Source organism: Gopherus evgoodei, chromosome 19 (genome assembly GCF_007399415.2).
Source record: "Gopherus evgoodei ecotype Sinaloan lineage chromosome 19, rGopEvg1_v1.p, whole genome shotgun sequence".
Classification (NCBI taxonomy): Eukaryota; Metazoa; Chordata; order Testudines; family Testudinidae; genus Gopherus; species Gopherus evgoodei.
Window position 1 is genome coordinate 9488079 of NC_044340.1, and position 13651 is coordinate 9501729.

The following is a 13651-nucleotide window of genomic DNA, read 5'->3' on the forward strand; positions in this document are numbered from 1 at the left end:
AACAGATTTCCTTTTATAACAATTGATATCTTTCCTTCTCTAACTTCAATAACAGGTTATTGGGAAAGGGTTACACTATGATTGATGATATACAGTGGGAACGTGACATAAGAGAGAAATTGTTATTGGGGGGAAGGGAGAGCTCAGTGGTTTGAGCATTGGCCTGCTAAACCCAAGGCTGGGAGTTCAATCATTGAGGGGGCCATTTAGGGAATTTGGGGCAAAATAAGTACTTAGTCCTGCTAGTGAAGGCAGGGGGCTGGACTTGATGACCTTTCGGGGTCCCTTCCAAGTTCTATGAGATAGATACATCTCCATGATTGGGTTTCTTAATGAGCTATGAAGCAAAACATATACCTCCACTTCACTCCCCAATAATCCAAGTCATATTAATGCCAAAGCTAAAGAGAAAACTGCAGTAACAAGAAACTATATATAAGGAGAGAGTTCAAGTCACACATGCAAGAACTTAAGACAAACAGGAATCATCAGTCCGATAGATAGACAGATCAGGCAGCATGGAGGGTGATCAGCTCCTCAAGGTACCAGACATATAAAGTATACGGACACTTCTTCAAAGGAAAGTGGATTTAAAGAGTCCTGAACAAACTTAAGCAAGGACGGAATACAGCTCTGTCTCAGCACACTGACCATTAGGGGCTAGTCTACACTGGCTTGTGTAGTCACGGCAGGGTGCTGGGAGAGAGCTCTCCCCGTGTTCTAAAACCCCACCTCCACAAGAGGTGTGGCTCCCAGCGCTGTGCACAGTTTACACTGGTGCTTTACAGCGCTGAAACTTGCAGTGCTCAGGGGGGTGTTTTTTCACATCCCTGAGCGAGAAAGTTGCAGCACTGTAAAGTGCCAGTGTAGACAAGCCCTAAGAGTTTGTTTTACTTAATGAACCAATTACCCGAGCAAAACCAAATGCCTAGGAGGAACTCTGTCCTTGGCCCTAGAAACTGAGGAGTGCTCTGCTTATCCACAGAATAGGCAAAGGATGAGCAAAAGCAATGCAAGCTTCACACATGTTTGTCCCCTGGTATGACTGAGTCTGCAAGGACTCTCTCTATGGGTAAGAGCACAGTCTCCTCATGGCCATTCAGTCCTTGCCCTCTGTAACACTGCCACTAAACTTGCCCAATTAGTGTTTTTATTGTGACATGGGTAACTTGTGCATTAAAAGCTGGACTCTGTATCACTGCAGGGTCCCTTGTTTTCTCTCTAAATCTTTGTGAAGTGCTATGCAGAGTCTGATACTATGTAAACATAACAACTTAGACTCCATGTTTGTCATGGAAGTCACAGATTCCATAACTTTCTGTGACCTCCATGACTTCTGCAGTGGCCCGTGTGGATGGCCCTGGAGCCCCCTGAGCAGCCCCCGGGCCAGTCGTACCTGTCGCTGCTGAGGCAGTCTCAAGCCCCCACCAGCAGCAGGAGTTGGGGGGGGCTCTGAGTTGGGGTGCGGTGCTTACTTGGAGGTGGCTCCCCAGAAAGGCCAAAGGAACTCCCCTCCCTCAGCTTCTAGCTCCATGTGCTGCCTCTGCCCACAGGCACCACCCCCACAGCTCCCATTGGCCGTGGTTCCCAGCCAATAGGAGCTGCAGAACCTGGGCTTGGGGCGGAGCAGGGGCTGCCAGTGGAGCTAGGAGCTGGAGGTCACTGCTTCCCAAGAGCTGGGTAGAGAGTCTGCACCAACCCTGCCAACCCCACTCCCTTCCAAGGCACCCCCCGAGCCACACTCTGAGGTTTTAATCAGGGGTATATAGCAAGTCATGGATCATGAATTTTTGTTTACTGCCCATGACCTGTCCATGACTTTTACTAAAAATACCCATGACTAAAACGTAGCCTTAATAATAATCACATTTAGAAGTCATCAGATATTAACAATTTTCTGTCATTACTAACATGGGCTGGACTCAAACCAGCAACTGAAGGGGCCGGGGGTGGGGAGAGCCTGTACAGAGTCCATTACCATTCCTGAGTGCTCCAGTACCCTGTGGTACATTACTTCTAAATGCTATCAAGCATGTTTCCCAAAAGACTTGCTTCTGGCAAAAACCCCAGTCATTTTAAGCCATCTTCCTGTAAAGCTATTTCTGTATATAATATCCAGGTATATAACATGCTAGATCAGCGGTTCTCTAACTTCATTGTACTGTGACCCTCTTCTGACAACAAAAATTACTACACTATCTGGGAGGGGGGAGAGGGGGAACGGACCGCTGACCAAAGCCTGAGCCTGCCCAAGCCCTGCTGTCCTGGCTGGGGGTGGGAGGGACCAAAGCTGAAGCCCAAGGGCTTCTGTCCTGGACAGGGGGGTCATATAACCTTAGCCTTGGGCAGTGGGGCTTGGACGTGGGCCCCAGCAAGTCTAACACCAGCCATGGCGACCTCGTTAAAATGGGATTGCCACCCACTTTGGAGTCCCGACCCACAGTTTGAGAACCTTGTGCTAGATAATCTGCCATCTACTTCATAAGTGCCATCTTCAACCAAGTTTAGCAGCCTGAAAGTCTTCCTCAATATCCAAAAACTTTCCACTACAACTGCTCTTAATACAAATGAACAGGAGTGTCACTTTTGCATGCAAGACATTGTACTCAGTAATTACACTGTCAGTACAGATATGCTATCAGAGAAAAAAACACATCCATTTAGTAAGATGTTTGTGCTTTAGAGAAACTACGTTTATTCATTCCTCTCAAATAAAATGAATGGAACAGTTTTTCGTGAACAATGGGATAGGTATTTTAACGGTTCATCTGCAGAATTTGATTTCTTCCAACTTCAAATTTAAATAAAACTCATGATTTAGCTTAAGTAGACTTTTCTTTCTAATACATGTTACAAACAGCCTGCCTGTAAACACAATCTGTAGTTTAAGAGGCTTCTTCTGTAACTTGATTAGATGGAAGCTGGAAGAAAGAATGCTGTTAAAGCTTTAGAATTCTTTTTTCTCTCTTCTATAGTGGTATTAGCTACAGCCATTTTTATTTTTACTACATTTTTATGCATCATCCCACCCCATTGTTTTTCAGTGGTCCACTTTTATGCCCATATGACATAGACGCACTAAGCATTGTTTTCTTCCTGAGAATTCATTATGAGTACCAATTTTAACTATTAAGCAAGTTAAACAAAGTGGAATCCCCTGGAGTTGAGTCACGAGCAACGCCCAGATTTTTAAAAGGTATTTAGGCACTGCTGTGCTCAGCATCACAACCTGTAACTGGTTTAGAAGCCTGTTTCAAAAGGGATTCAGGCACTTAGGCGACTAAATTCCATCAATCAGGTTTTGTGACACTGAACACATCAACCCCTAAATACTTCTAAAACTCTCTGCCTAAGTGCACAGAGGTTGCATTTTCATATTTATTCCCAAGTATATTAAAACAAACCAATTCCCGTTTCACTGTTAACTTTTTAATTGTTATTGCGTTATTTCCAAATATAATTGTTCAAATACTAATATGTAGTGACATTAGAAGTAAGGCATACCAACCACATACTTTATTCCTCGCAATTTTACATGTTCCTTATAACAAAATATTTTCAGAGAGGTGTTTTTTAAGGTGTATCCCTTTAAAAGACAAATTCCACAACTTATGTCATAATATTTAAAGTAATGTTGATTGTAAAAGCATTTTTCAACTACATCATTTAATTTAAAAATGTGTGTGCTGTTTAAGCATGAAAATATTCAGAGTTTCTAAAGTCTGGCTGCCAGCACAGGCTGAATAATTTGGGATAACTTTTTTGCAGTGAATAAGACAGAAGTATGTGAACAGAGTGAGGGGATGTCACATAATTATTTAGAACAAATACATTATGCACTCTTTAGTATAGCAGGAAAGTGAACAAAAATCATCTGAATGTATTGCCACTAATGAATACTAGAAACCATTTTTCAGAAAAAGGTTTGCTACATACCTGATAGGTTTCAAAGACAGCCTACAAGCTACAATGCTTTAAAAGAAATAAAGGAAATATCTATATAGATTGGCTAAAGAGAGAAGATTTGGCAGAGACAGACACTCACAAAATGATGCTTATTTTTGGTCATTCAAGTTCATGGATTATAATTAAGGATCATAAATGGAATCCATCACCATTACTTAGAAAGCTGATAGTTCATCATCAGGGACTTTGCAAGCATCCCTTAGATTCCAGTAGTTCTCTCATCAAATCCATTTTTAAAGACACACCATTTCTTTTTTTGGCCTAGAACTCAAATTATCTTCAGCTTCCTTTTTTGCACCCCAAAACTAAATTCTTTGGTTTACAAACAATATCTTTACAGTACTCTTTTCCTATAATTTTTACTTTTTTCTATTTTTTCATTTTATAATTTTAGAGTTAAGAGATTTGATTTTTTATTTCCTAGCAGACTTCTTATAGCAGCTAGGTTCTATAGTACCAAATGAACATATATTGAAACACTCAAGTGGATTGATACAGAATTGATCTGATTTACCACATACAGCAAAGAAGGTGCTACTGGACTGCACTATGTCAAATATATCAGTGGGGAGGGGGGGTGTCCCAAAGCCTTCCTTTTCATCAACTACACAGTCTATTAAAAGAACAGACACGGCAGTAATGTCTATTATTAATCCTGTAATACAGACATCATACAGCAAAGACTACTCATGAGAAGAAAGAAACCAAAGATAAAAACCTCCTCAACCAAATATTCACCAGATTTGTCTATCCCTGGCAATACCAGAAACTTCACAAGACAGCAAACATTTCTACAATGGATTTGGCTACTTGTGCAATGCTATACACAGTAGAAAGGGAGTCACATTTCTTTCCGACTCATCTAGCAAATATCCAACATCTGACTGAACCCTTATTTTAGCACATATTTTACTATGAATACCACAAAATTACCCTCCTTAAAAACAGACAGAACCTGTGACACAACCTCCTGCAGCAACAAATGATGCATGGAGTTCATTTCACTAATTCTTTCATTTACATCTTATGTGATAACAATAAAGAGAAATATTAATTGGTTCTTCCCCCAGTGCATCTGTAAATCTCACACAGGGGACATTCCCTTCCCCTGTAAAGTAAGTCTCTGTGTGTGTCAGGTTCGGGAAGCAAAGTAGGGAAATCACCAACATGCAAAAGAAGAAACAATCTCCCTAGTGTAAAGGGGATCCTCTGTGCATTTCCCACTTGGGGAGATCAGCACAGAAGTGGAAATCCCTCTAGTAAGAGATTACCTACCTACAGTTTTTTCCATCAATTTAAATACTGGAATAGAAACAAAGATTGTTAAATCACTGTAACCCCCCCACTATGGGTAGTTATATCACTACAGAAGTGTTTATATCAAAACAAGTTATATCAATAAAAACACCTGCACTGATATAATTGGATCACTTATTTAACTACATTGCTTTCTAAGCAGATACAGCTAAATTGGTGCAAAAACTGTGGGTGGGCCAGCTCTAAGAGAGATCTCTATATGCCTGGTCCTGCAGTGGGGGTGGGACTCACAGCCCTATGCAAAGGGCAAGTGTCTCATCACCCACCGCCCCCCTTCAACAGACCAGTTATCCTGTGAGTGTGCATACCCTGGCAAGCCAGGAGCACCTGTGCTCAGAGCATCACTTTGCAGGGCTCCCCAGGAGGCACCACAAGTGTGCATGGCACATAACAGACAAGTAATACCAAGCTGCTGCCCCAAACAGCTGCCCTCTATGGCTGTGGAGAGCAACTCTCTGGGATGGGGAGTAGTAGTCACTCTTGGGGAAGGATGGAGCAGGATCACCTCCAACCAAAGGGTGAGTGGGATAGCTAGATGCCAGGGGGAAGGTTGATGGGAACAGGAAGGCCTCATGGAGGCAAGGGGGGAGGAAAGGGACACAGAGACCAGACCAGGCTTTGGAAGAGAGAAAATGGAGAGGACTCAAGGGCTGTGGGAAAGGGTAGATGTCAGGAGGGAGTGGGGGAAATGGGGAGGAGGAGCTGCTAAGCTGCAGGAGAGGGGACTTAGGGGGGCTTCTAGGGTGTGTCCTGAAAGGGGCGGGGGCGCATCTCTAGAGTTTGTGTTGGGATAATAAATGCCAGGCAAGGTTTTGGACAAGGAAAATAGGACGGCCTCTAGGGTAGAGGCAGGAGGCATCTGGTGTCCTCTAGAGGGTAAAACCCCAAGGGAGAGGGAGGGTGGTTCTTGGGGTTGCATGGGGAGAAGAGCCCAGAGGGGCTCTTGAGGGGTTAGTGCCCAGGGAGGACTCTTGGGGGAGCATAGGGGGGTAAGAGCCTGGAGTGGCCCTCGGAGGGTTACTGCCTGGAGGAGCAGGGGTCACTCACAGGGGTGCATGGGGACTAAGAGCCTGGGGAGTGGTCTCTGGGGGTAGTGTCCAGGGGAGCGAGGGATGGGACTTTGGGGGGGGGCTGGTGCCCAGTGGAGGGGGCACAAGAGTTTGGAGGGGCTCTCAGGGTGTTAGTGTTCATGGGAGCAGGGGGAGGGGTTCTCGGGCGTGAACCGGGGGATAAAAGAACCTGGAGAGACTCTCCGGTGGTTAGTGTCCAGGGGAGCAGCTAGGGGGCCCTCTTGGGGGGTTAGTGCCCAGGGAGGGCTCTTGAGAGTACATGGAGGGGAAAGAGCTCAGTGGAGGCCCTCAGGAGGTTAGTGCCCAGAGAAGCAGGCGTGTGTGTGCAAGAGCCCAGGGTGGGTTCTTGGTGGGTTAGTGTCCAGAGGAGCAGGAGGGGGCTCTTACAGGGTACACGGGGGGGGGGGGAGTAAGAGCTCGGGGGGCTCTCGGTAGATTAGCCCCCAGATGAGTGTGGGGGAGATCTCGAGGGGAGAGGATAGTGCCCAGGGGAGCAGGAAGGGGGACTCTCGGTGTGTACATGGGGGCGGGGGGAGACGAGCTCAGAGGGCTCTCGGGGAGGTTAGTGCCCAGGGGAGCGGGAGCTCTTGGTGTGTACATAGGGGAGTAAGAGTTCGGGGGGCTCTTGGGGAAGATAGTGCCCAGGGGAGCAGGAGAGGAGACACTCGGTGTGTACGGGGGCGGGCGGGGGGAGGAAGAAGGCCTAAGATCTTAGGGTGTGTCTCAGGTTAGTGCCCGGGGGTGGCACATGGGGGGTAAGAGCTCAGGAGGGGGCTCTCAAGGGGTTAGTGCCCAGGGAAGCGGGAGGGGAGCACATGGGGGGTCAGAGTTCAGGGAGTTAGTGCCCAGGGGAGCAGGAGCAGGGCATATGGGGGATAAGAGCTTGGGGGTCTCTCAAGGGATTAGTGCCTGGGGGTGGCACATGGGGGGCAAGACCTCAGTGGGCTCTCGCGGGGTTAGTGCCTGGGGAAGCTGGAAGGGGGGCACATGGGGGTTAAGAACTCAGGGGATTGGTGCCCGGGGGAGCAGGAGGGAGGGCGGGCACATGGGGGGTAAGAGCTCAGGGGATTAGTGCCCAGGGCAGCAGAAGGGAGGTACATGGGGGGTAAGAGCTTGGGGGGGGGGTTAATGCCCTGGGGAGCAGGAGGGGGGCCCTCAAGGGCACATGGGAGGGTAAGAGCTCAGGGGGGTAGGGCCGGGGAAGCAGGAGGAGGGACACATGGGTGGTAAGAGCTCAGGGGGGCTCTTAGAGGGGTATTGCCCAGGAAGCGAGGGGGGATCTCGGAGGGCACATAGGGGGTAAGAGCTCGGGGGGGCTCTCGGAGGCATACCGCCCAGCAAGCGGGGGGTGGGAGGGCTCTCGGAGAGGTAGTGCCCAGGAAGTGGGGGGGGCTCTCGGGGGGCACATGGAGGGGTAAGAGCTCAGGGGGGCTGTGCCCGGGAAGCAGGGGGGGCTCTCGGGGGCACATGAGGGGGAAGAGCTCGGGAGGGGTAGTGCCCGGGAAGTGGGAGGGAGCCTCTCAGGGGGCACATGGGGGGGTAAGAGCTCAGGGGGGGGCTTTCGAGGGGTAGTGCCCAGGAAACGGGAGGGCGGCTCTCGGGGGGCAAGTGCTCGGGGGGCGCGTAGTGTCCGGGAAGCGGGAGGGGGGCTCTCGGGGGGCAAATGGGGGGTAAGCGCTCAGGGGGGCAGTGCCTGGGAAGCGGGAGGAGGGCTCTCGGGGGGGGTAGTGCCCGGGAAACGGGAGGGAGGCTCTCAGGGGGGGTAGTGCCCGGGAAGCGGGAGGGGGGCTCTCGGGGGGCACATGGGGGGTAAGCGCTTGGGGGGGCAGTGCCTGGGAAGCGGGAGGGGGGCTCTCAGGGGAGTAGTGACCGGGAAGCGGGAGGGGGGGTTCGGGGAGCACATGGGAGGGTAAGCGCTCGGGGGGTAGTGCCCGGGAAGCGCTCGGGGGGTAGTGCCCGGGAAGTGGGAGGGGGGCTCTCGGTGGGCACATGGGGGGTAAGCGCTTGGGGGGGCAGTGCCTGGGAAGCGGGAGGAGGGCTCTCGGGGGGGTAGTGACCGGGAAGCGGGAGGGGGGCTCTCGGGGAGCACATGGGAGGGTAAGCGCTCGGGGGGTAGTGCCCGGGAAGTGGGAGGGGGGCTCTCAGGGGGCACATGGGGGATAAGCGCTCGGGGGGGCAGTGCCTGGGAAGCGGGAGGAGGGCTCTCGGGGGGGGTAGTGGCCGGGAAGCGGGAGGGGGGCTCTCGGGGGGCACATGGGGGGTAAGCGCTCGGGGGGGCTCTCGGGGGGTGTAGTGACTGGGAAGCGGGAGGGGGGCGCTCAGAGGGGCAGTGCCCGGGAAGCGCTCGGAGGGAGGTAGTGCCCGGGAAGCGCTCGGAGGGGGGCGCTCGGGGGCACATGGGGGCTAAGCGCTCGGGGGGCGCTCGGAGGGGTAAGCGCTCGGGGTGCACATGGGGGGTAGTGCCCGGGAAGCGGGAGGGGGCGCTCGGGGGGTAGTGCCCGGGAAGCGCTCGGAGGGGGGCAGTGCCCGGGAAGCAGGAGGCGGGCTCTCGGGGGCACATGGGGGCTAAGCGCTCGGGGGGCGCTCGGAGGGGTAAGCGCTCGGGGGGCACATGGGGGGTAGTGACTGGGAAGCGGGAGGGGGGCTCTCGGGGAGCACATGGGAGGGTAAGCGCTCGGGGGGTAGTGCCCGGGAAGTGGGAGGGGGGCTCTCAGGGGGCACATGGGGGATAAGCGCTCGGGGGGGCAGTGCCTGGGAAGCGGGAGGAGGGCTCTCGGGGGGGGTAGTGACCGGGAAGCGGGAGGGGGGCTCTCGGGGAGCACATGGGAGGGTAAGCGCTCGGGGGGTAGTGCCCGGGAAGTGGGAGGGGGGCTCTCAGGGGGCACATGGGGGATAAGCGCTCGGGGGGGCAGTGCCTGGGAAGCGGGAGGAGGGCTCTCGGGAGGGGTAGTGGCCGGGAAGCGGGAGGGGGGCTCTCGGGGGGCACATGGGTGGTAAGCGCTCGGGGGGGCTCTCGGGGGGTGTAGTGACTGGGAAGCGGGAGGGGGGCGCTCAGAGGGGCAGTGCCCAGGAAGCGCTCGGAGGGAGGTAGTGCCCGGGAAGCGCTCGGAGGGGGGCGCTCGGGGGCACATGGGGGCTAAGCGCTCGGGGGGCACTCGGAGGGGTAAGCGCTCGGGGTGCACATGGGGGGTAGTGCCCGGGAAGCGGGAGGCGGGCTCTCGGGGGCACATGGGGGCTAAGCGCTCGGGGGGCGCTCGGAGGGATAAGCGCTCGGGGGGCACATGGGGGGTAGTGACCGGGAAGCGGGAGGGGGGCGCTCGGGGGGTAGTGCCCGGGAAGCGCTCGGAGGGGGGTAGTGCCCGGGAAGCGCTCGGAGGGGAGCACATGGGGGGTAAGCGCTTGGGGGGGCTCTCGGGGGGTAGTGCCCGGGAAGCGGGAGGGGGCGCTCGGAGGGGGGCAGTGCCCGGGAAGCGGGAGGGGGGCGCTCGGAGGGTAGTGCCCGGGAAGCGCTCGGAGGGGGGTAGTGACCGGGAAGCGGGAGGGGGGCGCTCGGGGGGTAGTGCCCGGGAAGCGCTCGGAGGGGGATAGTGCCCGGGAAGCGGGAGGCGGGCTCTCGGGGGCACATGGGGGCTAAGCGCTCGGGGGGCGCTCGGAGGGATAAGCGCTCGGGGGGCACATGGGGGGTAGTGACCGGGAAGCGGGACGCTCGGGGGGTAGTGCCCGGGAAGCGCTCGGAGGGGGGTAGTGCCCGGGAAGCGCTCGGAGGGGCGCACATGGGGGGTAAGCGCTTGGGGGGCTCTCGGGGGGTAGTGCCCGGGAAGCGGGAGGGGGCGCTCGGAGGGGGGCAGTGCCCGGGAAGCGGGAGGGGGGCGCTCGGAGGGTAGTGCCCGGGAAGCGCTCGGAGGGGGGTAGTGACCGGGAAGCGGGAGGGGGGCGCTCGGGGGGTAGTGCCCGGGAAGCGCTCGGAGGGGGATAGTGCCCGGGAAGCGGGAGGCGGGCTCTCGGGGGCTAAGCGCTCGGGGGGCGCTCGGAGGGGCAGTGCCCGGGAAGCGCTCCGAGGGGGGTAGTGCCCGGGAAGCGGGAGGGGGGCGTTCGGGGGGCACATGGGGGATTAGCGCTCGTGGGGGAGTTTCAGGGGGTAGTGCCCGGGAAGCGGGAGAGGGGCTCTCGGGGGGGTGCAGTGCCCGGGAAGCGGGAGGGGGTGCAGTGCCCGGGAAGCGGGAGGGGGTGCAGTGCCCGGGAAGCGGGAGAGGGGCACATGGGGGGCACATGGGGGGTAGTGCCCGGGAAGCGCTCGGGGGGCACATGGGGGGCACATGGGGTGCAGTGCCCGGGAAGCGGGAGGGGGGTTCTCGGGAGGTGCACTCCCCGGGAAGCGGGAAGGGGGCGCTCGGGGGGTAGTGCCCGGGAAGCGGGAGGGGGGCGTTCGGGGGGCACATGGGGGATTAGCGCTCGTGGGGGAGTTTCAGGGGGTAGTGCCCGGGAAGCGGGAGGGGGTGCAGTGCCCGGGAAGCGGGAGAGGGGCACATGGGGGGCACATGGGGGGTAGTGCCCGGGAAGCGCTCGGGGGGCACATGGGGTGCAGTGCCCGGGAAGCGGGAGGGGGGTTCTCGGGGGGGTGCAGTGCCCGGGAAGCGGGAGGGGGGCTCTCGGGAGGTGCACTCCCCGGGAAGCGGGAAGGGGGCGCTCGGGGGGTAGTGCCCGGGAAGCGCTCAGGGGGCACATGGGGTGCAGTGCCCGGGAAGCGGGAGGGGGGTTCTCGGGGGGGTGCAGTGCCCGGGAAGCGGGAGGGGGGCTCTCGGGAGGTGCACTCCCCGGGAAGCGGGAAGGGGGCGCTCGGGGGGCACATGGGGGATTAGCGCTCGTGGGGGAGTTTCAGGGGGTAGTGCCCGGGAAGCGGGAGGGGGTGCAGTGCCCGGGAAGCGGGAGAGGGGCACATGGGGGGCACATGGGGGGTAGTGCCCGGGAAGCGCTCGGGGGGCACATGGGGTGCAGTGCCCAGGAAGCGGGAGGGGGGTTCTCGGGGGGGTGCAGTGCCCGGGAAGCGGGAGGGGGGCTCTCGGGAGGTGCACTCCCCGGGAAGCGGGAAGGGGGCGCTCGGGGGGTAGTGCCAGGGAAGCGGGAGGGGGGTGCTCGGGGGGTGTAGTGACTGGGAAGCGGGAGGGGGGCTCTCGGGAGGTGCACTCCCCGGGAAGCGGGAAGGGGGCGCTCGGGGGGTAGTGCCAGGGAAGCGGGAGGGGGGCGCTCGGGGGGCACATAGGGGGTAAGCGCTCGGGGGGGCTCTCGGGGGGTGTAGTGACTGGGAAGCGGGAGGGGGGCGCTCGGAGGGGCAGTGCCCGGGAAGCGGGAGGCGGACTCTCGGGGGGCACATGGGGGCTAAGCGCTCGGGGGGCGCTCGGAGGGGTAAGCGCTCGGGAGACACATGGGGGGCAGTGCCCGGGAAGCGCTCGGGGGGCACATGGGGTGCAGTGCCCGGGAAGCGGGAGGGGGGTTCTCGGGGGGGTGCAGTGCCCGGGAAGCGGGAGGGGGGCTCTCGGGAGGTGCACTCCCCGGGAAGCGGGAAGGGGGCGCTCGGGGGGTAGTGCCCGGGAAGCGCTCAGGGGGCACATGGGGGGCACATGGGGTGCAGTGCCCGGGAAGCGGGAGGGGGGTTCTCGGGGGGGTGCAGTGCCCGGGAAGCGGGAGGGGGGCTCTCGGGAGGTGCACTCCCCGGGAAGCGGGAAGGGGGCGCTCGGGGGGCACATGGGGGATTAGCGCTCGTGGGGGAGTTTCAGGGGGTAGTGCCCGGGAAGCGGGAGGGGGTGCAGTGCCCGGGAAGCGGGAGAGGGGCACATGGGGGGCACATGGGGGGTAGTGCCCGGGAAGCGCTCGGGGGGCACATGGGGTGCAGTGCCCAGGAAGCGGGAGGGGGGTTCTCGGGGGGGTGCAGTGCCCGGGAAGCGGGAGGGGGGCTCTCGGGAGGTGCACTCCCCGGGAAGCGGGAAGGGGGCGCTCGGGGGGTAGTGCCAGGGAAGCGGGAGGGGGGTGCTCGGGGGGTGTAGTGACTGGGAAGCGGGAGGGGGGCTCTCGGGAGGTGCACTCCCCGGGAAGCGGGAAGGGGGCGCTCGGGGGGTAGTGCCAGGGAAGCGGGAGGGGGGCGCTCGGGGGGCACATAGGGGGTAAGCGCTCGGGGGGGCTCTCGGGGGGTGTAGTGACTGGGAAGCGGGAGGGGGGCGCTCGGAGGGGCAGTGCCCGGGAAGCGGGAGGCGGACTCTCGGGGGGCACATGGGGGCTAAGCGCTCGGGGGGCGCTCGGAGGGGTAAGCGCTCGGGAGACACATGGGGGGCAGTGCCCGGGAAGCGGGTCTCGAAGGAAGGGGCTCCGCAGTGGGGGAGGGGCAGGTGGCGGAGGAGGCCCGTGGCTGCCCGGGGGCGAGGCAGACGCCGGGCCCGGCTCTCGCTGTCTCCCCCCGGCCCGGCCCGGCCCCGTTACCTGCAGTAGCTGGGCCCGAAGCCCCGGGCCGCGCGCAGACCGAGCCCCTATCTGGGGCCGCGCCGGGGCCCCTGCTGGGCCATGGCGGGGGGGCCGCCGCTGTCTCCTCCCTGCTGGGGGGCGGCTCGCGCAGGCTCTCGGGGCGGGGGGGGGCACACGGGGCCCGGGCGCTGGAGCTCCGCGCTCCAGCCTGGCCGGGCACTTTGTTTGTGTCCCACAATGCACCGCGGCCGGGCGGGCGGAGGCGGGGCCGCCTGCCATGCGCAGGCGCAGTGCGAGGCTCGCTCAGAACGTGCGCGAGCCGTATGCTACAGCCCCAAGCTTGCACGGGCCTCAGCGTGGTGCAGGCGCCGACCGTGCAGCTGAGGCACGCACGGTCCCCATCCCCGTGCAGGTGCTGCAGCCCGATGCACGCACCGTCCCCAGTCAAGTGCAGAACTGCAGCCCTATGCATGCATGCATCAAGCTCATGCAGGAGGACACAGTGCAGCCCAATGTGCACGGTCCCCAGTTCATGGAGGTACTGCAGCCTGATGCATGCATGATCCCCTCCCCAGGCTCCTGTGCGTGGACACAGTGCAGCAAGATGTGCATGGTCCACGGTTCAGATACTGCTGCCCGATGCATACACAGTCAACCCGATGCCTGCACAGTCCTCAGCCTAATCCATATGATACAGTTCCCAACTTGAAGCTCAACTGTCATTTGCAGCTGCCACTCCCATCACTTCAAATGGCCATTCCCAGGTGCCTCCTCCTTTATGCCTAAATACAGCAAAACCACCTGACATTTCCAGTCCCTTTGGTGCTAAAGGAATGTCAGCTCAA

The 13651-nt window shown here is 58.4% G+C and overlaps 2 protein-coding genes across 2 annotated transcripts in view; both read right to left on the bottom strand.

Annotated features, from left to right (window-relative positions):
• Positions 1 to 12901, bottom strand: part of ZBTB44 (zinc finger and BTB domain containing 44) — a 179029-nt gene extending 166128 nt beyond the window's left edge. The window contains 1 exon segment of the mRNA XM_030538086.1: positions 12825 to 12901. The gene's annotated coding sequence lies outside the window, so the exon portion shown is untranslated.
• Positions 2234 to 9739, bottom strand: LOC115637404 (vegetative cell wall protein gp1-like). Its single transcript, XM_030538651.1, has 3 exons — positions 9509 to 9739; positions 7786 to 8004; positions 2234 to 6056 (listed from the first exon to the last, which is right to left on the bottom strand). The coding sequence occupies exons 1-3, from the start codon at positions 9737 to 9739 to the stop codon at positions 5625 to 5627; spliced, it is 882 nt and encodes a 293-aa protein (XP_030394511.1). The 3' UTR covers positions 2234 to 5624.
• Positions 12902 to 13651: the final 750 nt, after the last annotated feature.